Raw genomic sequence first — 28,000 nt, forward strand, 5'->3', positions numbered from 1 at the left:
TGTAGTTTTACAGAACTTTTATTACGGATACAGATTACAGATTATAACCGTCAATCATTAATGAAACAGGATCAGGTAAACAGCAGCAAGGAAACAAGGTAGGAGTGACGTCGACGTGGTTGTAGCACCGTTGTCAATGCTGACGGTCCAATCTTCATTGACGATCGTGTCTGGAAAGAATGGATGTCAGAGTCGCGCTAGGAACTGAATTCAGAATAGGGTTAGGCGCAATGAGTCGAGTAATCCAAGCTGAATCGATTATTAGCTCTAAGAATTCGAGCCGAGTTGTGAGAGGTGATTTTTTCCAGTACGAAAATATACGCTCCTTGCCGTCAACGAGAATGATGGTTTCAATACTATTTTGCACTGTGGTGAGCTGTAAACATCGATTGGTCGAGTCCAAACATGTAATACAAAGGTACACGCGCCAGACTTGAACAACTGGATCATTCAGTGTCTAAGAAGAGCGAAATAATCTAATTCAAATGCAATTTGTGAAATGTTTGTCACTTGAAAATGCTACAGCGTGCGGAACGAGCCAAGTTCCGCGCACAGACATTTGCCATTTTGTACTTGCGTGATCGAACTCTGAATCGATATGAAGTGAACTTGATTGAATTTGCAAGTTTCCATAAATTCGGTAATATCCGTATGTTCTATATATCTGTATAAAATATCTGTGAATTTGTGATCGACCCACAAATAGGTTTGCTTGAAAAATAGCAAACCTTCTTCAATGTGATGTAGAACTGGCATGCAATCTTTGTGGTCGCATAAAAATTACATATTTCAACTTTCCGCATCTTTCATACTGTTATGCCATGATAACGGGTGACGCTCGAAGCCTAATAATCGACTCAGAAGCGAACAAACTTGTCGGAGGCTCCCAGCTGTAGTCCGGCCATCCTCTCACTTCACGATGTTTGTCGTTTTCGACCTTGAGGAAATCCTGCAGGTCTGCAAAGTATCGGAGCAAGGAAGCGGACGACATCTCGCGGGTACCGGTCACTTGCTCGAGCGCGTCCTCCCAAATCACGCTCGACCCCAGTTTGAGCATGTTCCTGGAAATGAAAGACTCGTGTCATATTTCTAAGGCTCCGTAAAGCATGGGTGTATCTAGTTGGTCAAATGTAGGGTTACCATACGTCCTCTTTCAGGTTTTTGTTAGAAAATGTCCTCCGAGGACGCCTAAATGTCCTCCGTTTTGAGATTCTGTCCTCTTTTTTGAGAATTTTTGTTAAATTTAGGGCAAATTCGACTTAGATACCATAAATTAGCACTGAAGTAACGCTCCGGCTGCTATTTCGGGAGCTGAGCCGGAAAAATGACTTTTTTTTTAGTCAACCACGTAGAAAGACTGTATTTTGGGCACTGAGCGAGAAAGTTGACCTTTTTTAAGTCAATCGACCACGAAGTGGTTAAATTTACCATTTTTCATCCAGTATTGCAAGTTTGAAAATTTTGAAAAAGTGTCCGCCTTTCCCAGATTCCAAAATATGATAACCCTAGTCAAATGATACCAGCTTCTCTACTATATTTCATTATTCTACTTGAGCAGCCCCAGTGTCACTAACTATTTTACTTCAGCAGCACCAATGTCGCCAGCTATGTCGACTTACCAGGAAGTATTAAATTATTCTACTTGAGTAGCCCCCCTGTCGCCAACTATTCTATTTGAATAGCATCAATGTTCACAACTATTCTACTTGAGTAGCCACAATATCGGCAACCATCTCAAGCTCAACTCTGCCAACAAATATTTCATTATTCTGGAGTAGCATCAAGTATTGCCGACAAAATTGATACATCCGTTAAGCATCTTACCCGAGTTTTGCTCCCGCGTCCAAATTACTGTCAAAATCGCATTTGTAAAGGGGGCCTTGGTGACCAGAGGCGTCGCAAAGTGCCTCGTAGAATTGAAATTGCAGGATAAAGCTCGTGAAATACCTGTAACAGCAGCCATTAGGGTTGATTTAAAAAAAGAATTGCCAATATTTGCGGCTATTTCATAAAATTGATAGGTTGGTTAAAAAAACGTTACGTACCAAATTTGGCTCAATTCCAACTAGAAGATATGAAGCTAGAGTAGTTTGGAAATTTTGAATTCATCATCAAAAAATGAAAGATCTTTTTTACAAATTTTACCATCCCCCCATGGTGAGTTGGGTACAAAAATGACGCAAAACAAAGTTGATTCAATCGCAATCCGTAGAAGTGAAGTTTTTCGAGTTTACCGGACCACGACCTGACATATCGATCTCGCCTTCCGTCGCATGCCACCTTTTTTTCACCTGTCCTTTTATATCATCTTCTTTTACTTTTCATTCAGTGTGCCTGCCTCCTTGTTACATCGCCTAGGCCAGGTGGGTGTCTGATTTCGAAGGCTGCTCCAACTCGTTTCGACACCTTCTTATCTCTCATTGCATCGCAGTCTTGTGGTGCATTGAAATTTTTAGCAACAAGTTGAATTGAATTCATTCATAATTCTGGGATTAAGCGTCGTCAATGCTAATTTCACAAATCCAAAATTTTCAACTGCAATTACTTCGTTTCTACCGGTTGGAAATGACCAAAAACGGTCCTGAATCATTATTTTATACAACTTCATTTTTTTGCTAATAAATCCAAAACTTTCAAACTCCTATAGCTTATATCTACTCCTCGGAATTGAATCAAATTTGTTTTGAAAAATAATTTATTTTTTAACAACCAGAGGGTCATACTCATGGTAGGCTTGGGCGAAAATGCCACAATTAAGTTACCTAATGTACGGCACATTGTTGGAAACGTGGAATTTCGCAGCTGGGTCAAAATCATATTCGTCCCTCGGCAAAGGAGGGGTTACGCCTTGATATTTGAGTCGATATTCCCACCAGCCTTGATTCAAATTTCTTGAGTCCACCTGAAATAGGATTTAAAAATAGATCGTAAGCCGAAAGGCACAACGATTCTTTCGAGAACTGAAATGATACGCTCCTTTCCACTAATTCATCAACAAGACTGATAGTTTTGACACTATTTTCCACTGGGGAAGCTTTGGCACCTCGATTGGTTGTATCACTGCATACGAGACATGTAGTAGAAACAGTGGTAGTCAAAGTACTTACCATTGGTACTTGAGCAACACTAAAAGTAACGCCGTAAATAAAACTCAAGTTCAACTAGAAGTAGCGATTTACAAGTAAGTAGTCAAGGGGGCGTTTCTTCGAGATACCCCCGAGATCAAAATTTATAAACGGAAGAATAAATTATTTTTCGTGTCGGGATTGGGATGGAATTGGAGTTGTGGGTGCTGGATATTAGGGTGGGAAGTGGGTTAGGGTTATGGTTAGGGTATCCCAATATTTGGGTTTTGGGTGGGAGATATTAGGGTTGGAGGATGACGAATGTTAGGGTTGGGGAGAAAATATATTAGGGTTGGACGATAGTTTGAGGATTTTATCATCCCTAACCCTAATATCTCTCACCTACAACCCTAATATATCCCACTCATAACCCTAATATCTCGGGGGTATATCGAAGAAGCGCCAAAAAGTGAGTATCTAGGCCTAGTTTTGTCAAAAAATCTCAATACCGTCCAGTGAGAGTAGAAGTAACACCGTAAATTTCCACTCAAGTACAAGTAGAAACTTGCAAATATGCAGAATAGTTAGTATTCCAGACCTTTTTTGCCTAAAAACTGACAAGTAAGAGCAGAAGTACTTTGTTACTAACCACCTCTGACTACAACGCTACGCACAAAGTAAAACCGTAGAGTTCTACTCAAATAGAAGTGGAAGTAGTGAGTAACAAGGAAGTAGGAAATCAAGTATTTTAGACCTAGTGCTGCCTAAACACCTGGAAACTGTCCGGTAGAGTAGAAGTGAAGTCGGAAATTTCGACTAAAGTAGAAATAGAAATTTGCAACCTAGTATTTTAGGATTAGTTTTGATTCTAAAAACTGCAAAGTAAAAGTAGTCTAAAATCATAACCACTTGAGGAAGTAGTACAAGTATTTACAAGTACATTCTGAAAAGTTCAAGTACTTTGTTACTGGCCATACTGATTACAAAGCTATGCACAATAGTGGAGATCACATATCTGCCAAGTTGTGGTCGACCCGCAGCATTGTCTAAAAGTGCAATGAAATAGGTACGGTCAAAAAAATACAAAAGTATATTTAATGTGTTGTAGAACTTGTATTATATTCTTGGTGGTCGCATAAAAGGTACATAGTTGAACTTTCCGCATCATTCATACTGACTGTAATGTCCACAAAAAATGCGTGACTCACCCTGCCACTGAAAACGTCCCACCGATATTTATCAATGAGATAACCAAACGGTAAGAATGCGATTTTATCAAGAGCTTGACTCATCAGGTAGTTGATGTTGCTCTCCGAGTCATCCGCTGGCGTCGGAATCAGATCCAACTTTGCCATATGCTCCAAAGTACTCACGGAGAGAGCCAGGGTGTCGCCGACCTAAACAATAGTAAGGACTCGAATTATGCGATTATCTCATTCTCGAGAATAGAGATTTTTTGAAGAACTATAATCTGCGACAGCTAGGCTAGGAATGTTGATCAATTCTCATGGCTTACAAGGGTCCTGAAGCAGCCTTTCTACTATATTGAATGACCAAGTGTAACAAGGGCTGTAAAGCTGTCGAAATAAATGCTGTGAAGCATTAGAAATGCACCTCAAGTTAGACGCAATATCTTTGAATATTGGGGTTATCGGTGAAGTGTGATTGGTTTTAATATTGGCTCAAGCAGACTTGGACTAGATATTTATAGTTGCTTAATTAGACTACTTGAAGTTATCTAATTTTATGAATGTTTCTACGCTTTCATTTTAATTCTTTACCAATTTCTGGTTTTTCTAAAAATGCTACAGGAGATCTGTACCGTGCAAAACGAGCCAAGCTTGCTGTACAGATATTTGCAATTCTCGTGCTACGAGAACGAGACATGGTTTCTTTTGAGCTGAGCTTGATTTTGTTGTATCTCTTCCTGATTCGGAATGAAATTCAATTTTAAATTTTACGAATTCAGTCATTCTAATTCTAATCTAATATGAAAAAACTGCAAAGCTATCATTATAATTTATTTTAGAAGAGCTGAAAATATTTCAGTCGTCACCAGTTTTCTAATTGTCACCTACCGCTTCGTGGAATCCGGGATTGGCGCCGTCTCTGAAGGCTACGTGCTGGTCCTTGTACTGGAGATAATACTGAATGTGGCCCAGTTCGTGGTGGATCGTGATGAAGTCTCGCTGCGTTTTTGTCGTGCACATTTTTATGCTAAAAACATGGAAAGTCGTGCCGGTATTTACGGGTATAGTGATTTCAAGACTTTTTGTTAATTTATTATATCAAGTCAAAGTGGGCCCCTCATCGAGAGTTAGCGTTGACAAGTCTACAGAGATTCAAATGATAACCAATTTGGTAAAGTGTGCTGTAATAATGTAGCAATAAAAAAGAGCATTAGGTGAAGGCAGGTAGTCATGAAAAAATTCTGGCGAGAAATAGGCCAAAATTAGGGTTACAATACCTACTTTTTTTACTTGCTTTGAAATTGCTCCTACTCAAGTACAAATTTATGTTACTTCTACTTTGTAACCAACAATAAAGTGGCCGCGTTTTCAGACTAAGTCTACTTTTTTACTCACTTTGAAATCTATAGTTCTACTTGAGTGGAATTCATGACGTCATTTCTACTTGTACTCGACTGTTTTCAGTCTTCCAGGCTAAAAACTCGGCCTAGAATACCTACTTTTATGGCATCTCTGGAATCACTACTTGTGCTTGAGTTTAAATTTAGGAGGTTACATCGACTCCCCTTCGAGTGCTAATGATGACTAGCTCTACTCACCGGAAGTCTTTTCTGTTATAAAAATCCCAGGCTGACGCGTGGCAGACCACGTCTCGATCTTCCGGTTTTGTCAGCATGCTCATGTTCCAGAATTCTGCCGGCACGGCCTCTAGGCCCATGTTGCTGAAGAAATCATCGGCTACTTGGAACATTTCCTCCACTGTCCAGCTCTGCGTAAATAAGTCGAGATTTGTGGCACAGACAGACTTGTAAAATAAGGGCACTTCAAAAAAAACTTTTCCTTCAGATTTCACAGGCTACTTGATAAAATTGCTAGGTTGGTTAAAAAAACGCTGCAAACCAACTTTGGTTCCATTGCAACCACTAGAAGCGAGATTCTTGCAGTAGAAAGTTTTGAATTTATCATTAAAAAACTAGAAAATTAAATTTCAAAATTTTTCTGCCGACTCCATAAGATTGTTTGGCTGTCAGTAGAGATGATGCACACCAAATTTGGCTCAATTCCAGCCACTAGAAGCGAAGTTATTGCAGTAGAAAAATTTGGGTTTGAATAAAATAGTATTTACGGTGACTAACTCTTTGTTTAATTATTATAAAATCATGGAATTAGAAATTTTTCTACTGCAATAACTTCGCTTCTACTGGTTGGAATGGAGCCAAAGTTGGTGTGCGGCGTTTTTTTAACCAACCTAACAATTTTATCAAGTAGCCAGGCAGTGAAATCTGAAGGAAAAGTTTTTTTGAACAGCCCTATTGTACAAACTACCATTCAAATAGTTGCGCTCAACTAACTACTGTTTTTTGACTAGTTCTGGTTGTAGTTGCAGTTTTGAAGTGAGTACGGCAGTTTTAGTTCTAGTTTTGCGCAATTTGAAAACTTGGTAATTGATCTAGTTCTAGTTGCGACTTTGAAAAAGCGAGTAGTTCTGGTTCTCGTTGTAGTTGCGAGTTTTTGAAAATTGACTAGTTCTAGTTGCAAGTTTCAAAAAGTAAGTAGTTCTAGTTGCGAGTGTTGAGAAGTAACAAGCGCTAGTTGCGAGTGTTGAGAAGTGAGTAGTTCTAGTTCTAGTTGCGCATTATGAAAATCCAATAATTTGCACAAGTCTGCTCAGACAAGGAGCCTTCCCACCTGTAAGGCTTCATCCGCGTTCGGACGGACTTTGCCGCTGTGCGGTTCCACGATGTCGTAGAGGCCGGCCCAGTCCTGTGCCCACATGTTGCCGAACAGATGGGCCGGAATGGGACCCTGCAGGTTGATGACGTCTGAGCCGTAAAATTCTGACAATTTTCTGTGACAAAATTTCGAAATTTCGTGTAAAATTGGTCTACCATTTTGATGCCACGAAATTTCATATTTTTTATGAGTAAAATTGATCGAAAATTTTATGCAACAAAATTTCATAAATTATAAATTAAAATAATCTACAATTTTCTGCTACGTAGTTTCATCTGTTTTACGACTAAAACTGATCGACAATTTTATGCAACAAGATTTCATCTTTTTTTCGAATAAAATCAATCTACAATTGTCTGCAATGAAATTTCATCTTTTTTACGAGGCACACAAATCTACCATTTTCTCACCTTCTGACGTAAGTGTGAAGTTCTTCGTACAAGGGCAGGACTTCGAGCCAAACCTTTTCCAACTGTTGGTCAAAGTCCGGGGTTTCGTACGCAGACCTCCAATATGCGCCCATGTCGTCAAAATCTCAAAAAAATAAATTACATTTTAATCCATCGTTACTACTCGCATAGTAATTAATAACACAACGAATCTAGTACTCCAATACGACTCGAATCATTAGCGGAAGAAGATTTTTTCCAGTACTGAAACAACTCATTTATCAACGAGACCGAGTATTTCCCTCTGTGGAAGGCTGTGAACCGTGATTAGTCGTAACGCAGCATACGAAACATGTAGTGCAAGGCTATGCGCGTTACTGAAAATTCCATATCTGCAAAGCCGCGATCAACACACAGCATTGTTGCAAAATGCAATGAAGTAGGTATGCTTAAAAATATACAAAGTAATCTTCGATGTGACGTGAAGTGGACTGGCATTATATTTCTTGCGATCGGATAAAAGGTACATATTCGAACTTTCCACGTCTTTCATACTGTTATGCCACCGTAATCACTGGTACTAAAATACTTGACTCAAAGCCTAATACTTATTTAGAATCGAATCACTCAAGTATTCCATTTTACCCCCCTACAGCCTACAGCAGAGGTCTCAAACACGCGGCCCGCGAGAGCATTTTGTGCGGCCCGCGACAGCATTTTAGAATTTCAAATATTCGACAATTTATTCAAGTGCCACATATCTTCTTTAGATATAAGAACTTAAAGTTCACCCTAAAACTAGTATAAAAATCACTGGAATCTCAACAAACTACACCATCACATCACTTTTAAAGATACCATGCGGTAGAAGATCAGCTATTACTTCACATTTATAGTTCATGATTATAAAACATGACCCGTTGATGATTCGTGACTGAAAATTGTGATTTGGTTTGGTGCGACCTATTGTAAAATTACTCGATTTCGAATTGACTGGGTGATTGAATAAATTAAATGACTCGAGTTGAGTCGGGGCAAACGTTAAAATCAAAGAAGGACTTGCGACTCGGAACGGTGACTTGGTAATCCTACGGACGCAACAATCTATGAAACTGTCATGGGGAATAGTAATATATCAAAAGGTCGTACCTTGCGTTGTGCAGGGTATATTATCCAGCTATCTGATCAGGTCAGTATGGCAACCATCGGCATTATATGACCCCCGTGACCTATGGTGGGTTACATGCTGGGTGTTGTTTTTTTCTCGTTATCCATGTTATTTATCGGTGGAGAGTAAAGAAGTAGTTCGCTCCACAGCTGTAACACCAATGAATTCATCGGCGATTGGAGATTTCTATTCCAGGGGTTCTTAACCAGGGTCCATACTCCGTAGTCTCCTTCGTGGTACGAACTACGAAGCACCACATCACAGGGTACGAGATGCATTGTGGAATATTTTTATTGGCTAATTTGTACAACTGGAAAATAGTCTTCGCGCTACGCGCGATTTTATGTGAATGGGCGTCCTGATTTCAATATAGGTATTATCAGAAATTGTGTTAAAAATGAACATGGTCTACGAGAAATGTTATTGGAAGCGCGAGGGGCACGATCGCTAAAGACAAGAAATAATGCTGTTACTAAGGATCAATAATGATTCTATTCAAGTTGTTATTGATATGTTCTAATAATAATCGAAGGCAAAATCTAACGCAGATTTAATTTGACTTTGGCAATGAAAGTAACAATAGCCTACTTATCATGACTATATCAAAACCCGGATTAATGAAAACATACCGCATAACTATTTTACCAAATCCAAGGTGTTACATGTACGAAGTTTTGCGGAAAAAATGTGTAGTAGAAGTAGAAGTAGTCTTAACAAGAAGTGCAAGTACGGAAAACCTACTTTTGTACTTCAAAAAAGTAGAAGTACTTCTACTTGTCATCCTCCAGGCCAGGGTTGTATTGACTCGACTGGAGTCACGAGTTTTTAGTGACTCGAATTGACTCTCGAGAGTCATTTTTTTAAATACGTGAAATGACCCGACTCGAGTCCACTTTTGTATTGACTCGACTTGTGCTCGAGTCATTGTGCATGACTCGAACCAAGTCATATGACTCGAGACTGGGACGGCCTAGACCGACAGTAAAGAATAGTAAAGTCACCACGTGATTGGTATTTCGTCTATCAATCCTGATACTTGGAAAATAGGGCCAGAAAGTGTTGAAAATGAGGGAAATTACGATATTATGAATGCGAGCCATTCTATATCACTCGAGCCGATTTGAAAAAGTGGGTGGAAGCGGATTGAACTCAAACCTGAACAGTGAACATTCGGGCAAGTTTTTGCAACTTTTGCAACTTTTTTTTTACAGCTTCCGGCAGCTTCCTAAATACTCGGAAGTTATCTAGAATGCTGTTTTAAGCTATTCGAAGGAATCTTAAAGTGTAACTTTTTGCAACTTTCGTGCATTTTTTTTCGTGCAACTTTTAGCGACTTTTTCGATTTCGAAACATTTTGCGAGTAGTTTTTTCGATTTTTCATGCAACCAAATTTTTACTGGAAATATTTGGCAGTCTATGTAAACAGATCGCTTGATTATTCGACTGAAATACCGTAAATCAGCACTGAAGTAACGCACTAACGGGTATTTCGGGAGCTGAGAGCCAGAAAGTTGACTTTTTTTTTAGTCAACCAACGGAGAATGTGGATGGAAAACTGTTTTTCGGGAGTGGAACTGGGAAGTTGACCTTTTTTTTTAGTCAACCGACCAAAATGTGGTCTTTTAGTGCAACTTTTGTGAAAAATAAGTAAAATCGAACTCTCGACTCGAACTCTCGACTCGAACCTCTACTCGCTGACTTGGACTTGACTCGGCGGTGAATTGAAAATGACTCGACCTGACTCGAGTCAAAACTATAAAAGTGAGATTGACTTGTGATTTGGTAACAAGCCTGCCCCAGTCACTTACTGTTCAATACGGCAGCCTTGTTGGATAGCTCCACATATCGTTCAAAAGTTTCTCTAGTATCAGTCCCATTGCCACCCACAGCGTCTCGCCAGCCCTTCCATGCTTGACGGAGAGTGTTGTAGTTTTTCGAGGTCGCCATAAGATTTGTGATGTCTGAATTCGTTCATAAATATTTTAGAACAATTCAAAACCGCCAGAAAGTTTCCATAAAATGAAAAATCGAAACGACTAGTAGTACTCTCCCAATCAAACCTTGACTTGAAACAAGTCAATAAAATGCATGGACAGTACAGTAGGGCTGTTCAAAAATAACTTTTCTTCCAGATTCCGGCTATTCACTGATTAAACTTTCAGGTTACCCTTAAAACGCTGCACACCAAATTTGGTTCAATTCTAACCAGTATAAGCCGCCGCAGAGTAAATTAAATTGTCTAATTTATTATGAAAAATTCAAAAAAAAAATTCAAAATTTTCTGTAAACCCCTTGAAATCGTTGAGTTGTCTTCGAAAACGATGCTAAACAAATTAGACTCAATTCCGAACCGTGAGTTTGAGTTTTGAGTTTTTCATTTATCATTTCGGTTCTGGTATTACCCACCTTCAATGCTATTTTTGCAAATCCAGAACTTTCAACTGCGATAACTCCGCATCTACGGGTGACCCCAAAACTAACCCTGGAATTAAGTCTTATAAATTGGGCGATTTTTTTTACCTAAATAACGATAGATTTTGATCTAAAAAATCCTAATTTTGACATTTTTTGACTTAAAAAATTCTACTTTTGACTAAATTTGACCTAACGTATGCAAATTAGGTGTTTTCTCACATAATGTTAGAATTGTACTACTTATCTTCATTTCAGGTTGAAACTGTCTGTCCTAACGAAGTAGTTTGGTCTGAAAAAAAAACTTTTTTGCCACAAAAACTGACAAATTTTTACATGAAAAAAACTTTATTTTAACGAAATTTGGCCCAATGAAGAATTCCAGTAGTTACATTACGCATTATGATGGAAATGATTTAAATTTTTTGTAGTACAATGAACGACACTTTCCTACATTCTCGCGTAGAAAGTGTCTGTCCTTACTAAGTAGCTTGCCAATAATGGAGAAAGAACGTTCAACAGCGGCAGTTGTTGACTGACAAACCGTGTTGCTTCATTCCAACAATGTTGTCTACATCACTATGTTTCATCATGCGCTTCTTAATATAAGAACCATGCAATGCCCACGCAGTCTTGCTTCAGTTGGGATATTGCGGTACGTTGAGCATAACACCATGTCAACCTATTTGTTTCATTTGAATGTTTATGATTCACAATGAGCAGACGATGGGCCGTCTACAACGGTAGGCCTATAAAGTAGGCTACAAGCTGTAAAATGTCAAAAGATAAGTTTCCTGACAGTGCAAAATCTACGATATAAACGAAATGCAGGTTGTAAAAAGTTTAAACTTTGTAAAGAATTTTGACATTTTTTGACATGTCAATAAAAATCGCCCTACTTATAAATATCCTGACCCAGAGCAAACAGTTCGGCTCAGCAAAAGTTAGCAAAAGAAGCCTTGATGAGCAGTATACAGATATGAAGGAATTTGCATGGCATGCGTCCTAATTAATCGGGCGAAGGTTAGAAGCTAGGCACCCACCTGGGTCAAGAGGCACACAGCCGTCGATCCCGTCAATGTCACACACGGTCGCCTTGCTGTAGTTGTCGCTCATATCCGAAACAGCTTGCGTGTACTGCACAAAATCGTCACAATTCAGTGTAGGAATTAAAAAACTCGGAGGTATTGAACTTCAACATACAGTTCAATAATATATTGATATTGAAATAAACACGAATTTTTCGGCTGACACTATTCAGGGGTAATTGTCAGCAACTAGTAAAGAATTGGAAAAACATTTGATACAAACTATATTTGGTGATAGCAATTGTTGATACACATTATTCTTCTCAATTCTCTATGGTTGCTGACAATTATCCTTGACCAGACTTGGACGGCTGGAAAATTCTTCATTTTTTTCAAAATACAATTACCCAATGCGCAAAAACTCATAATTAAAATGCAGGCCATAGAAAAATTTCATAAAGTAGATTACTGGCACTTTGCACAGATGCCTTTCCAAAATTAAGCTGCGGTCGGAGGCTAGGAGAGCCAAATAACTTCCTGAGATACCTCACTCGGCAGATCAAATTTGACTGATCGAAATTTTCCGGTTATTGGCTAATCATCAACTGTGCAACCGAAGCTGATGTTTAATCGGCGGTCACGGATTGATCTGCATGTGTGCAACCTACCTATAGTCCAATTAGACAATTATATGCCCCTGACGAGCGCCAGCAAAAAATATTTGAGCAATTTTTATGCAAAAGTTTTTTTTGCGGCCAAACCTCCTGCAATTCATCAGCGTCCAGAGCGCCAGTTCCGAGGTTGCTCATTTTTTTGACAAGTCGAGCATTCGTGGCGTCTTCGATCTCCGTGACGTCAAACTTTTGGGCTTCCACTCCCTGGTCCGCTATGAAATTGGACAGAGTCTGACTGGCCTCGATCTGTAAAATATCCAAAATTAGTTTGTCGTAGCCAGACCTGTAAAATCACCAACCTAGTCTGTTGACGGTCAGCTAATTACTGTTTTCAAGTAGTTCTAAGTGTGCATTTTAAAAAGTGAGTAGACTTAAAATTTGTTGCTTCAAATTTGTTGCCGAACAGCACAAGGACATTAGTCATAATTTGGTGTGAGTCGTGATACCGATGTTCTGTTGTGCGATGTTCTTGGAGTCATTGCTACCTCAGAGTCATCACTACTAACAGCGGAGTAGCCAGTAATTGGGTTTTGGGGTCGAAACCCATCCCATTTTTAACTCTAATTAAGTCCTTTTGAAACGCCGATCTGGCCTTCAATATATCTCAACTCAGTTGCAATTCAGAATAGCATCTAGTTGGTTGCGTTTTAGTAAGTTGCGTATCTTCAAAGGGCGTTAGTTCCAGTCATAGTAGTGAGTTTTGGAAAGTGAGTAGTTCCAGATCTAGATGATAGTTTTGAAAAGTGACTAGTTCTAGTTCTAGTTACGAGTTTCGTAAAATAATCAGTTCTAGTTTTAAGTTGAAGTTTCGAAGAGTCAGTAGTTCTAATTCTGGTTCTAGTTGCGAAAACGCAGTACAAGTCTGGCAGTAGTTGAAATCCCGAATGAATCACGAACCGCGGCTTGTTGGTTTTCAGCAGTCATGTCCGTGTTGTAGCTCCACTCCGCTTCTACGGCTTTGTTGTAGGCCGTCTCGCCAGTAGAGTTCTGAAGGTCTACGAAATCCTGAGCGTCCCTCGCTGGGTAGTAACCCTCTGCAGTAGAAATCATAAATGAGCGGATTGAATACCTACAGCAGGTATGTGTAGGATCGGGTATTTTCATCGTAACTGGCCAGGAAAAGAGAAAGTTTTTCTGAAACAGGATTGGATCCGGACTTTGTCTGCATTCCAAATTTTCAGTGTGCGGAAGTGACATCTTGTTAGCGTACAACGATGTTTGCTGTAAATTTGGGCTTATGCATTGCATAGCAATATCGGTGAATCCTTAACAGCAAACTACAATGCATTGACGAGGCGTATGATTATCGGTGGCAATAGATGCTCAGGATTATTTTGGATAATGATCTCTGCATCAACTCAACAGTTCTTAACCGGGGTTAACAGGAACCCCTGCGATTTGCTGAAGGTCAAGACACACACAGTAAATGGTGATTTTCATATTTTTGTTTTGTGCGAAAATCATACTGCATGGTGTTGCTCTTTTAATAGAGTTGACGGTGCAAAGGTCGTTTAGTGCACAAGCGTTCTGTGGTAATGTATTAGATGTCTAATCAAAGTTGAACGGCTAGAACGTTTTCAGCTTTTCCAAACTAGATTAAAGTTAGAATGGTAGTTAAGTTTTTTTCCCAAATTAGAGATTAAAATTAGAATTTAGCAACAACAGTTTCTTTCCAAACTAGATTACAATTAGAATGGTGCAGACCAGCATAAGGCAAACGCAATACAAACTTGGGAGCCAATCTGTGTCGTTCCATCCTGTCGCGTCGCCATTTTCTATGTTCTTCTGTTTCAGCCAATCTGTGAGAGGCTGGAAATATTCCTGTAGCGGTAAAGTCGACATTTCACTAGACCCCGTCAACTTCGCCATGGCAACCGGCCATTCCTCGCTGGAGCCAAGCTGCAGCATTTCCCTTCAAGTTGAAAATATATGTCAGAGATGACAATTGAGTTGGATTTGCAAAATATAATCTACTTTACTTCAAAACTACTTTTTATTCTTCACTAAGTATGTAGGCCTAATTCTGCCTAAAAAGCTATTCAAATTGAAGCGGAAATAGTTTAAAAAAGAGACAAGAGTATTGTAATCCTAGTTTTGCCTAAAAAAAGGAAACTGTCAAGTAGAAGTAGAATCATAACCACTTGAGTAAATAGCGCGAGGTACGGCCTACAAAGTAATCATCGTTGGTACCAAGTACAAATAGAAGTAACGTCGTAAATTCCGATTCAAGTACTACAAATAGATGTAGCGATTTACGAGTAAGTAAAAAAGCGAGTATTCAATTCTTGGAACTTCTTAAAAAACTGAAACTGTCAATTAGAAGTATTAGTTTGAAATCCTCCACCCGAGAAATAGTGCAAAAAAATCCTCCAATTACTTGACTCGAATCAATAGAATTTATACCCGACTCATTTCTAATTTAATTTGTAAAATGTTTCTATACTCCTATTTTAATTCCAATTAATAACACTGGTCTACAAAATGAAAATTTTTTTTTAGGCAGAACATCTGAGAGCCATTTCTGGGGTTTTTGAGATTGCTGATTACGAATATCACATTAGTTTTGTCAGATTGGCTCTTTGTCAGAAGATATTTATACCCCTAAAAAAGCCCAAAATTTTTTATCCTTATATATTTACCCTTCGATATTTCACTTGGTAGAAAGAATATCGTAGTTATTTCTAATTTTATACAGCGCAATGTGCGCATAAATAGACAATCGACTATGAAGAACCCTCATATCGTTCTCAATGAGTCTATAAATACTAACATGACCTGATGCGAAATATTTGTTTGTCAAAAAAGCAGTTTGTAAAGCCTAAAAACTATTCTTTTGCACAACGCATTCTCCTGTATCAATCGGTCATCCTACCAAGATTAAAGAGGAGTAGAAAACTATAAAATTTGTCCTGGAAAAGTTCAACTACAATACTCATATGCGTCTCATTTCTTTTGACTGGTAAATGAATAATTTTCCGCTGAGTCAACAAAGGGGGTATACCTACTAACCCTACCAGACGAGAAGCTTAAATCTGGTATGTGGTATATTCGAATACTGACGAAAGATTCCAATTTCACATTAGGAATGAGTTCACTGCATGTAATTTCTCATAAGATGTAGTAAATAAAACTTTTTGGATGATCGCAAAGCACCCAACTATACAAACAATTGGTCCGAAAATTCGTATCTGCAGATCGAAAACTTTGAGCACAAAGATGAGCATAAAAGTTCACTTCCTGTTCAGTCATCTTGATATATTTCCTGATGGTCTTGTTGATTAGCAAAGGGAGAGGTTCTACCAAGACACCAGAACAATAAAAGAAAGATATCAGGGCAGATGAGATGAACCATTGAACATAATATGGCAGACCATTGCTGGAACCTTTCGAGAAATTGCACTAAATAGCTTACAGGCAAAAATCGTACAAAAAACAATTGTGCTTTAAAATAAACTAATAATAATATATTCCAACTGATTATTTCAAATTTACAATAGGTGATTGACGTAAAACTGACTGAATTAATGCCACATTATTTGAGTATCTATGTAAATACTTATATACATGACTAGAGTTTATTTATTTACATGATTTCCGTGAAAGTATGTAACTATGATAAATATATTATCCCTAAATATAGTGCTGTTGCTGTATTTTGATTTAAAAGAGTCTTCTGTGTGTAAAAATAACAAGTAGATTGGATTTTTAAACTTTATAGTACGACTGAGCTGATTTTATATCTAGTCAGTACCGCGAAAATGGGGGATTTTGGTCAAAATAGCCCCATGAGTTATCTCCACAACAAGAGTCAATTTGAAAAAAAACTAAGGTCATATTCGGAATCAGTGGCCTTCAGAACCCCCAAGACCACTCTTACTTTGTCTGCCTAAATCTATGTGTTGACCAGTGTTATCGGTATCGGCCATTGGAGGTGAAAAAATATCGGCAATTTTCGTGACGTCACAACTTTAATCCTTGACCACTAGACTTGGAATATTGCTGAATATCATACAGCTTACACTTTCAAGGTGTCCTGATGCAGCCTTTCTAGTTTATTTCGTGTTTGAGTCTGACAATGGCAGTGAAGCTGTTGAAAGATTTGCTCTGAAGTTTCAAGAACACACCTTTTGGGGCAGACTCCACCTTATTTGAATATCGGCTGAATATATCGGTTTTATCGGTATCGGCCAAAAAATCCAATATCGGTCGGGCTCTAATCATAACCATTCGAGGAAATAGTGCAAACAAAATCCTCCAATTACTTGACTCGAATCAATAGAATTAATACTCGACTCATTTGTAATTTAATTTGTAAAATGTTTCTACACTCTTATTTTAATTCCAATTAACATGAAACATGAGAACTGGATCGTATGAAACGAGCCGCTCCTGTTGTAGAGATTATTGCCATTGTCGCGCTCATGAGAATCTACTCTGGATTGTTATGAACTGAGCCTGATTTTAGTCATTCGAATTTTAATCGATTCCAAGCAAACTGAAAAAAAAATCTAGTTCCCATCTAATTTTGAAAAGCTGTACATTCTCTAGTACCAGCCCTGAAAGCGACCCACCCTAGAGCGGCTCCCGCTTCCTTGGATCGGTAGAAGTCGCATTTGTAAAGGTCTCCCGTGTGTTGGGCTTTTTCGCACATCGCTTTGTAGAATTGGAACTGCACAACGAAGCTCACAAAATATCTGAAATGGAATATGGAGATGTTGACTGCATGAAACTCTTCGAGGTACCAACTTCAGTAAACGATAGAATCATACGTTGATATTGAAATGAACCCGAATATTTTCGGCTGACACTCGTCAGGGGCAATCGTCGGCAACTAGTAGAGAATTGGAAAGAACTTTTTACATCAACAATCGTCACACAAAATATTCTTGATATACAATGCATGTGGACGCACAAAGTTTATTCAATATGAATATTAGGAATGTTCAAAAATAATTTTTGTAAATAAATTTTGCTGGGTACTTTTTAAAATTGTTAGTTTGCATAAAAAAAAAACGGTTCACACCAATCTTGGTTCAATTCCAACCTATAGAATCATTGCTATAAGAGAAAACGTTATGGATTTATCAAATAAAAATGAATATGAAAATTCTAAAAACTTTACTGGCTACCCTGTGGAATTGTTAGGTTGAATAAATAAACTGCATAATTAAAAAAAATAGTATTTACGGTGGGTAGGTCTATAATAAATACATCAAAGAATTTGTCCCGTAAATACTATTTTTTTTTCAAATCCAAAATTTGCTGCTGCAACAAAAACTTAGCCGCTGGTGTTTGAAATTGAGCCACAATTGGCAGCCAGTAAAATTAGACAAAAAAATTACTTTTGAACAGCCCGAATGAATGTATTAGTCAATTGTGCAATAAAATGGCATAATAGCGTAATAGCTACGAACCGAACGTAGGGTGTGTTTCCGGGGATGTGATATTTCGCGCCAGGGTCGAAATCCTTCTCTTGGTCCCGAATAACGGGGGGAATGATACCTTGATATTGCAGCCTGTTAAAATAGATGCGGTTGAAGGTAGGTTGGAAAATTTCAATTTGATGGATATTCCCCACTGACGCAAGATGGCTAATGACACGACACAAAAATGTAATTTTCAAATATATATATATATATATATATCGGCTTTCAATTAAATAAAAGGGCAAAAGAAAACAGGAAACAAAGGAACATCAAGATATCAGTTTTGGGCCCTTATCAAGCGCCTCCAGCGTGGGCGGTCGTGGGCGTCTTCGAGCGATAGCAAATATATATTCAGTTGCCATGGTGATACAGGGATTACTTCACAAGTCAAACTACTTCATAATTTAGAAAATCCAAAGGAAATTTGTATAAATAGCTTTGAAGTAGGAGTGTAGTATTTGCGTTACTGACTCATCTCCTATTACATACTCTTTACTTTTCAAAATCAAAATTGTAAAAAGTAATCTGTTTTTTTTAAGAAACTGTTCAAGTCGAAGTGGAAGTAGTCTAAAACCAAACCACTTGAGCATGTAGGCAAGGCCTAGTCAAGTACTTTTAAAAAGTACAAGTAGTTTAATACCGACGGCCTCTGGGTAGGTGGTAAAATGCAACACACCAAGTACCAATCTAGTTCGTTGACGGTCAATTAACACTAGTTTTTTTTAGTAGGTCTAATTATAGTTATAGTTGGGTTTTTGAAAAGTGAGTAGTTTTTGTTCTAGTTGTAGGGCGAGTAGTTGCAGATTTTAAAATTGAGAAGTTCTTGTTGGATTCAATGCGGATTGTGAACAGTGACTAGGGGCCGAGACCAATTTCTCTGCTGAATAGCCATTCTCTACTCAGCAGCGAATTTTTTACTCAACTTACGCCAAAAAGTATACTCACACTCAAATGCGTTCGAATCGGCACTCAAATCTAAGTCAGCGGACCACCAGACTTGAGTGTCAATTTTTGCGGTCGAGCAGCCAACTGTAGGCATTTTAGGCAACAGTCGCTGCGGGGTTCCCCAAATACCGGAGTACCGGACACCGGTACGGTATAGTATTCGTTAATGAAATACTCTATTGCTTCTGCTGAACGGATGAAATAAGTGGTGCCTGCTGTACCATTTCGGCTTCTTGTACGGTATCTCGATTTACCGGAATGGTAACTTCTGCTGTAGGAATTCGTTGGCGTCAAGTTCCGTTGAGTGAATGAGTGAGCTGGCGCTTGGGTGGATTTTGTTCCATAAAATTATATTATACATACCGTAAGTCATGTAAACTGCCATTTGAAATTTATAGATACAGAAATGGCGACAAAGGATGATCGTCAAGCAAAACCGACAAGTTCTGGGCTGCTGCTAGCAATTGAATTTAACGCTGCCGGCACTTTACGAATGGTCCTCTCACAATTAAGAAGATGCAGCATTTTGAACCTGAACTGATAGAGTTCTTGGTGATATCCGTGTTGGGATGGAGTCACTATACACCTTCAGGCCTTTCAATATTCAGACGAGACTTCCCGTCAACAGACCATCAATAAGCTTTTGGAAACAAGAAATAATGAATATATCAGGGAGAAAATGTAGGGTGGATATGGCAAAGTTTAATGGTAGGGAGCTAAGTGATTCGTGGATGGACGAGCTACGATTGGAAAGAAATCCTGAAGAAATGTCAACTTTCAATTTATTTACACGATATCGACGCATTCTTTTGTTCTGAGAGGCCTGCACTTACGTTATTGTGGCCTGTTGTGAAACTTTATCTTTCTAAATTTTGAATGGGTTTGTCGCGTCTTGCGAATATACTTCTGTGGGGCAATGGAACGTTGTGGGTATCTTCAAGGATTTCTAATATTTCTAATGGGCCATCTTCAAAGGGTATGGATAAGGAAAATCAGTGAGATCGATGTATACGTAAGTAAGTTTTGTGACGAAATAACGAGGAAAGCGTCTCGTTGTCATGACAAAATCGTTCACGTCTGTCTGGTTCAAGGTTAAAAAAATCTGGCAACACAACTTCGGAAAATGACGCCTGAAAATCGATCTCAACTGAGTTGAGAGAATTGGCACGCACTCAACGTTGAGTATTGATCGATACTTAGTTGAGTGGAGATACGTATTTAAGCATTACTTAGTTGAGGAGAAGAATTGGGCTCCACCCTAGTTCTAGTCGAGAGTTTTGAAAAGTTAATAGCTGCAGTGGCTAGTTTTGAAAATTGAGTAGTTCTAGTTTTAGTTGTACTTGCACTCAAAAATCCAGCAGTACAATTGTGCACAACACGCACCTGAGATTGTCCCACTCGCTCTGGTAATCACTTTTTTCCGTCCGGCCATCAAAAACGGACCACCGCCATTTGTCGATCATATAGCCGAACGGCAGGAATGCGATCTTTTCCAAGGCCTGACTCATCAGGTAGTTGATATCTGCTTCGTAGTTTTCCTCCACATTGTCCAGGAGACCAATTTCAGCCAGATGTTTTGGGGTGCTCACAGACAGAGACAGGGTGTCACCCACCTGGGAAAAAGATGTGGTCAGTTACCAAGTCGAATTCCTACCAGAGAATATTTCGGATTTATAAAAAAAAAATTGTTCATAATTTCTCTGGTAACATCATGAAATTGTACGGTTGCCTAAAAACGACGGATAATAAATTTGGCTCAATTCCAACACGTAGATGTAAAGCTACGGAGTAGAAAATTTTTAATCTGAAAAAAATTGTATTCACGGTGTGAATACTTGAGTACATTTTTGTGTCGTTACTTTTGATTCTACTTGAGTAGCTTTCTTGATCATTGACGATCTACTTGTACTTTTTCCGAGTAGGAAAATTAAGTTTTGCCCACTTGCATTACTTGCTCAACTTGTCATTTTTTAAAACTACTTTCATTTCTATTTAATAAACTCAACTACTTAATTACACACCATCAATTTTGTAATTCTCGTGTTCATGCGAATGAAGAATGATTTGCTATGAACATAATTTGTTTTTTGCTGTATTTCTTTCTGATAAGGAATTGAATTCAATTTCCAAGCTTTTGCGAATTCAGTCACTTTAATTGGAATTGAATCCGAGAAAAACGGTGTAGCTATTATTCTAATTGTAATCTAATACGGGATAAAAACTGTGTAGCCATTATTCTAATTCTAATTTGAAAAAAGCTGTGCAGCTACCATTCTAATTGCAATCTAATTTTGAAAATCCTAGTTTGTCTCTGTTGGTCAACTGAGCTCACCGCTTCATGGAATCCTGGGTTGGCGCCTCCCCGGTAGGGTACAGACTGATTTGCATATTGCTGGAAATACTGAATGTGCCCCATCTCGTGATGGACCGTGATCAGATCTTCCATGTTGACGGTTGTGCATTGCTTGATTCTGAAAATAGTACGCCATTCAGACTCATAAAAACTACTATTGATTTTTTGAGCACTTCTGGTTCTAGTTGCAAATTTTGTACAGTTAGTAGTTCTAGTTCTAGTTGTGAGGTAGGCTATGAAAAGTGAGCATTTCTAGTTCTACTCGTAGTTCTAGTTCTAGTTGAGCATTCAGAAAAGTGAGTACCGTTAGTTCTTGCTAGTGGCACATATTGAACAGTGAGTAGTTCTGCTTCTGGTTTTTGTTCTAGTTGCGAATTTTGAAAAGTTAGCAGTTCTAGTTCCAGTTGCAATTCCGAAAATACTGTAGGTAGTTCTAGTTTTGAGTTTTGAAAAGTTAGTAGTTGTAGTTGAGCATTTTGAAAATCAATTAGTTAAGCTCTAGTTGTGAGTTCAAAAAAGCAAGTGGCTCTCAGTCTAGTCTCTATCACCTGAAATCGTCTTTTGTCGTCGCATAGAAATCCCAAGCAGAAGCGTGACAAACCACTTCACGGTCCGCCGGCTTTTCGATCATCGACAATTCCCAGAATTTGTCCGTCATTTCCAGAAGTCCGATCGAAGTGAAGAATTCCTCCGAAACTTGAAACATTTTCATCGCGTCGTAATTCTGAATAACACAAAACAAAATCATTCACAAGTTTTGTCGGCCAGAAAGATAAGTCTGACTTTACGTTTTACGTCTACAGTAGGGCTGGGCAAAATCGGGTACCTGACTGATCCAATTTGAGTATCCCTCAGTGGGAAGTCATGGGAGTACGAAGAACGTGGAAAATTCAAATCTGTACCTTTGGGTGGCTTAAAATTGACTTTTTTCCGGAATATGGGGATCCACTGATTAAATTGTCGCCTAATTTAAGCCTACACACCAAATTTGGCTTAATCCAGCCAGTAGCCGCATTGCTACAGGAGAAGAAAGTTTCGATTAATTATGTAAAAATAAATAACAAAAAAAAATGAAAATTTTCTGTCCACTCCATGAAAGCGTTAGGTTGTCTACAGAAACACTGCTCACCAGATTTGGTTCAATTCCAACCAGTGGAAACGGAGTTATTGCCGTCGAAAAATTTGGATTTGAATAAAACAGTATTTACGGTGAGCACCACTGCAATAAATAATTAAAGAATCGGTCACCGTAAATACTATTTTATTCATAATCCAAATTTTTTGACGGCAATAACTCCGCTTCCACTCGTTGGAATTGAATCAAATTTGGTGAGCATTGTTTCTGTAGACAACCTAACACTTTCATGGAGTGAACAGAAAATTTCTAAATTTTTTGTTATTTATTTTCATATAATAAATGGAAACTTTCTTCTCCTGTAGCAATGCGGCTACTGGCTGGAATTAAGCCAAATTTGATGTGTAGGCTTAAATTAGGTAACCTAACAATTTTATCAAGTAGCCAGTACGATTTGAGAAAAAATGACATTTTTGAATACCCCTACTGTCCAGGCTATTTTTGCAAATCCAGATTTTTCAACTGAAATAACTTTTAGACAACGTAACAATTTCATGGATTTGATAGTAAAATATAGTAAAAATTTTCCAACTGCTACGCATTCACATCTACCAGTTGGAATTGTGCAGCAATTTTTAGGAAATCTAACAATGTAATCAGTGAATCCGCGCAATGCGAAAAAAGAAGTTGATTTTGAGTAACCCTAATGTTATGCGACCACAAAGAATATAATGCCAGTTCTACATCATATTACCTGGTTTATCATATTGGGAGTGGCGTCCACGCTAGATTTTCCGCTAAATGGTTCTACCAAATCGTATATGTTACCCCATGTTTGAGCCCACATGTTCCCTGAAATACACAGATGAACGAATTTAATTGAATTTGTTTCGCAAAATAATAGTTTTCCAGATACAAGCTCACCAAGCAAATGTGCCGGAATGGGTCCGTTGAGATTGATATATTCCGCTCCATAATTGTCGTACAGCCTCCTTCGCACGTACGCGTGGAGTTCCAGATACATCGGTCTTAGCTGCAATGATATTCCGAGATGTTAACAAAAGTAGGAATTCTTCAAAAACTAGATAATTTTAGTGTCGAATTGGACTCGTTACAGCGAAATGCTTGTATTTAATCAAATTTGTGAAATGTTTCTATTCTCTCCCTCTAATTTTAATCTAGCTTGCTGAACAGACATTTGAGATTCTCATGCTTATGATAATGATATGAACCGAAGTTGATTTTTGTTTCAAATCTTCCTAATGCGGAATTTGATTCCATTATCAAGTTCTTGCGAATTCTAATTGAAATCTGATTCGGAAATTTTCCAGTTGTCAAGCTCTTATTTGGAGATGTCAACAACGCTAAAAATTTTTTCACATTTGCCATACCTCTTGCCACAGTTCTTCCAGGACCGCCTCAAAATCGTCGGTTTCGTACCAAGACCTCCAATACTCCCCTGTGTCCGCATAGCCTGCAATTTAACACATACATAAACATGAGTTACACATCGTGTATTTATTCTCATGATTCGAGTCGTGATTGAGACATGATTTTATTCAAGTGCCGAAATGATAAGTTCCTTGCCACTAACAAGAATCAACAAGAATTATAGTTTCAACAGTATTTTCCACTGCTTACCATCGCCTTGATAAGCTTCATTAGATAAGGCCACAAAATTTTCGTAATCATCTTTAATCTGCTGGCCCACTCCTTCAAACCAACCCATCCAGACGTTCTTCAGCTCACTGTAATCCCGTGAGCTTCTCATGAGTTCCGTTAGATCTGAATAAATTCGACCCGGGTTGTTTATTTTGTATCTACAATTGAATAGTATATTTGTATCGAAATGAACCGGAATATTTTCGGGTGACACTCGTCAGGGGCAACTAGTAAACAACTGGAAAGAACTTTTTGTCTATCAACAATCGTACCATCAAATATGTGTAACGTGCACCACCAAATACAATCGTGTCACCGCCATGATAATTCGATTAACCATAGAGGCGGATAGACCCTTTACGTTATCTCTAGGTGATTTTTTTTACCTAAAAATGGAAGATTTCGACCTAAAAAATCAAAATTTTGACCAAATTTTGACATCATGTATGCAAATTAGGTGTTTTTGCACATAATGTTAAAATTGTATAACCTCTTTTCATTTCTGGTTGGAACTGTCTGTCCCTACGAAGTAGATTGGCCTGAAAAATCGTTTTGGGCTTGAGAACTGAGAGAGAGTCAAATTTCTGTACAACAAGCTCGGCTTGTTTCACACAATACGCTCCTCCTGTCGCATTTCACGAAAATTATGAATGAGATTAGAATTAAGATGAGAACAGAGAAACATTCAACAAATTAGATTAGAATTAGAGCAAAGAAAGATTCCACAACTTAGATTCCCGGCATTTTGTTCTAATTATACTAGTACATCTAGTTGTCAAAGTCTGCTCCAAAGACTACCACATATTCAGTTCATGTAATGTTGAGCTTGTGTTTGCTCTGATAATGTCTTGCTGGTTTGGAGGTGAAGGAAAGAATGAAAAGTTAAGATAAAGAAGTATCTTATTGCTATACTAGTAACTGTTATTAAATTTTATTGTATTTCTCTTATTATATTGGAGTAGACTTGGAGAGGATAAGGTTTTCAAATTTTTTCAAGAAAGAAATGCGGAATTATAGACAGGATTGTAATGACTCGAGTCACAATCGAGTCGGAATTTTTCGTTGACTTGACTCGATTCATTTTCTTAAAAGTGGAGAATGACTCGACTCGAGTCCATTTGTGTATTGACTCGATTGGTACTTGAGTCATTCCGTAATGACTCGTCCAAGTCATGGGACTCGAGAGACTCTATAGGACTTATTCAAGTCTGGTGTATCAGGACTGATACTTGAGAAATAGGCCCGGAAACTGTGTTATATTTGTTTTAATCAACATGTTTATAGTGAGAAAAAAAAGAATCCGAGGCCTTCGATATCAGCCAAGAGTTTTACAAAAATGAGTTGAACATGACTTCAAATCGATATTGAACAGTAAACAGTATGTCTTGGACTCGAGTTTTAACACCATGACTCGGACCGTTGCTTCCTGACTTGGACTTGGTGGTGAACCGAAAATGACTCAGCTTGACTTGAGTCAAAAGTATGCAAGTCAAATTGACTTGTAACTCGGAACCTTGTAACTGGTTACAACCCTGATTATATAGATGCCACAGACAACAGTCCTCCCGTGATAGGAATCTCAGCTCACCCGGTTCCAAAGCCAGAGACTGTCCGTCGATGTCGACGCGTGTCGTGCTGTACACACTGTCCATCCTCGTCGTGATTTCATTGTACTGGAACAAGATGTACGGGACAATTGACCAGACGAGTACAAATTAGATATCTAGTTGGTTGACCGTCAACTAACTACTGGATTTTTGTTGCGGATTTTCAAAGCTTGTTAGTTCTAGCTCTAGATCTAGTTACAACCTTTGAAAAGTGGGTATATAGTTTCGAGTTTTGCAAAGTGAGTAGTTCTAGTTGAGCATTTTAAAAATCCAGTAGTTGTAGTTCTAGTTGCGTATGAAAATCCCGTATTTTGTACGAGTCTGATGTCATAAAACTACCAGTATCGCACCTGATCTTGCTTGGAGTCTTCAAGGTTTGCTGTCCCCAACACTTGGATGGACTGGATTTGCCGCAAGTAATATGCTGAATGATAGTTTCTATTATCACTAAGAAATAAATCGCAATAGAAAAACCTACGAGTGAGTTGATCCATGACTCCTCCGAACTGATTCTTAGCATCTCCTCCCCATTTCAAGGTGAAAGCCGCGTCCAATTTGGCCTGCTCTTGCTGAAAGCAACAATTGCCAAACTTGACTGGCATTACACTACTTGCATGCAAAGTTTAAAGTTGAAGACAAAATATCATCCCCTACTTAGCTCTAAGGCCTGACTGATTTGGGCCAGAAAATTAGGATTCCATCGACTAGTCTAAGAGGACGGCGTGATGATGTTTAAGAGATGCAGGTCAATCCTTAATTGTGGAAACGGTAGATGCTTGAGCTTTGCGACAGATATCATTCAAAGTGATTGGGCATAATAATTCGAGTACTCAAATTTGGATTGAGAAACAATTCTAACGATTCTAGTCGAGTAGGCAGAGAGGAATTTTTTGATAACTGAAATATCAGGCTCCTTGCCACAAAGAGTTAGTTTATCAACCAAAACTCTGCTTTTGGTCGTATTTTCCACTGCCTTGAAACCTATAGTGTCATGGGCTCGTGTGGCGTAAAACGGCCGTCGTTAAGCAAGGGAAGGGAGATTACGGATATAACAGGGGAAAGTGCGAAACCCTGCGGTGGTCGTGTGTTTGTGGAAACGCAAAATCAACTCAACATACGACTTTGAGTCCATTCTCCGACGTCAAGTTCGTGTTGTAGTTCCACGAGACTGTGACCGAGTCGTAGTATTGCAGTTCTGCGGCCGCGTTGTATTCGTTGATAAATGTCTCGGCGAGCTCGTCCGTTGTCTGAGCGGTGACAAGTCGCCTGAAAAAGATTTGTTGATTTTTTCTCTCTGCCAATTGTAACCAAGGTGCGACAATCTGGTTCTTTGCCCTAAAGCTGCTGTTGCACGGAACGCCAAAAGGTCTGGGCGTAAACGCGTCGTTTGGAAAAGGCTTTTCGGCTTTTACTCTAAACTGCTGCGCTTAACAGAACGGGGGCAGAAGCGGCCCAGAAATTTGCACTGCTACCGAGCACTGTGACGCGACAGGACTGTCTGGTCCTTTCTTCTCAGCTCCGCCTGCTGCGTCACAATGCCCGTGTGCCGAACACGGTCCGTCCATTGGCCAATAAATCGCAATTAGATTACCGAAAGTAATGTACATGCGCGATGGATTTTTGTGACTCGACTTTGCTCGAGTCATTTTTCAAGTGCGTAATTTGTGTATTAACCCAAACCAAGTCATGTGACTCGAGACCAGGACGGCCAATCCAAACATTTCATTCTAACTTTAAAGAATATCGTTGACGTTTCGTGTATCAGCCCTGACACTTGGAGCACATAGAGCCAGTATCTGTTAAGACTGAGGAATATTATGAGATTGTGAATGTGACTCAATCTCAATCGAGCATAGTTGAAAGAAGGGAAACTGATTGATCTCAAAAAAACTGATTGATCTCAAAACTCAACAGTAAATACAATGACTTGGACTTGAACGGAAGTCACAACACCATGACTCGGACTCATCTAGTGTTACTCATTGACATGGACTCGGACTTGACCCGGTGTTGGGTTGAAAATGACTTGACTCAGAACTATAAAAGTGAGATTGACTTATGATACGGAACCTTGTGACTTGGTTAAACCCTGCAGAGTTTACTCGATTGCCCTGAAAAACTAGTACCAGCTAAAATCTTTCCTATTTTAGAAGGCTCTATCAGCCTATATCTGTTGAAAGACCGACAATAATCCATACCCCATCGTTGCGACCAGGGCGACGAGAATTGAGATTCTTCGCATCGCGTGATCTCTTTTGTTACGACTACTCTGT

At 38.8% G+C, this 28,000-nt stretch overlaps 1 protein-coding gene across 1 annotated transcript; it reads right to left on the bottom strand.

The window, feature by feature from the left end:
* Positions 1-2: 2 nt before the first annotated feature.
* On the bottom strand, positions 3-27,998 carry LOC145432821 (angiotensin-converting enzyme-like). Its single transcript, XM_080309627.1, has 28 exons — positions 27,926-27,998; positions 26,846-26,993; positions 26,206-26,296; positions 26,078-26,151; positions 25,709-25,793; positions 24,100-24,243; positions 23,850-23,932; positions 23,383-23,491; positions 23,213-23,310; positions 21,932-22,107; positions 21,363-21,501; positions 20,414-20,643; positions 18,074-18,175; positions 17,231-17,353; positions 14,390-14,571; positions 13,557-13,693; positions 12,747-12,905; positions 12,001-12,094; positions 10,354-10,506; positions 7,399-7,522; positions 6,944-7,103; positions 5,854-6,023; positions 5,144-5,282; positions 4,274-4,462; positions 2,763-2,902; positions 1,825-1,947; positions 874-1,061; positions 3-170 (listed from the first exon to the last, which is right to left on the bottom strand). Exons 1-28 carry the CDS (start codon positions 27,967-27,969, stop codon positions 58-60), a joined length of 3,717 nt encoding a protein of 1,238 aa, XP_080165753.1. The 5' UTR covers positions 27,970-27,998; the 3' UTR covers positions 3-57.
* Positions 27,999-28,000: the final 2 nt, after the last annotated feature.

Source organism: Botryllus schlosseri, chromosome 2, assembly GCF_051294905.1.
Source record: "Botryllus schlosseri isolate E-star chromosome 2, Bs_hap1, whole genome shotgun sequence".
Classification (NCBI taxonomy): domain Eukaryota; kingdom Metazoa; phylum Chordata; class Ascidiacea; order Stolidobranchia; family Styelidae; genus Botryllus; species Botryllus schlosseri.

Coding starts and splice junctions, on each gene's coding strand:
- LOC145432821 (XM_080309627.1), bottom strand. CDS start 27,969: ATGCGAAGAATCTCAATTCTCGTCGCCCTGGTCGCAACGATGGG. Junction 26,994..27,925: donor GCCCTGGTCGCAACGATGGG/GTATGGATTATT, acceptor AATCTTTTTCAG/GCGACTTGTCACCGCTCAGA. Junction 7,104..7,398: donor CTTCACACTTACGTCAGAAG/GTGAGAAAATGG, acceptor ATTTTGTCACAG/AAAATTGTCAGAATTTTACG.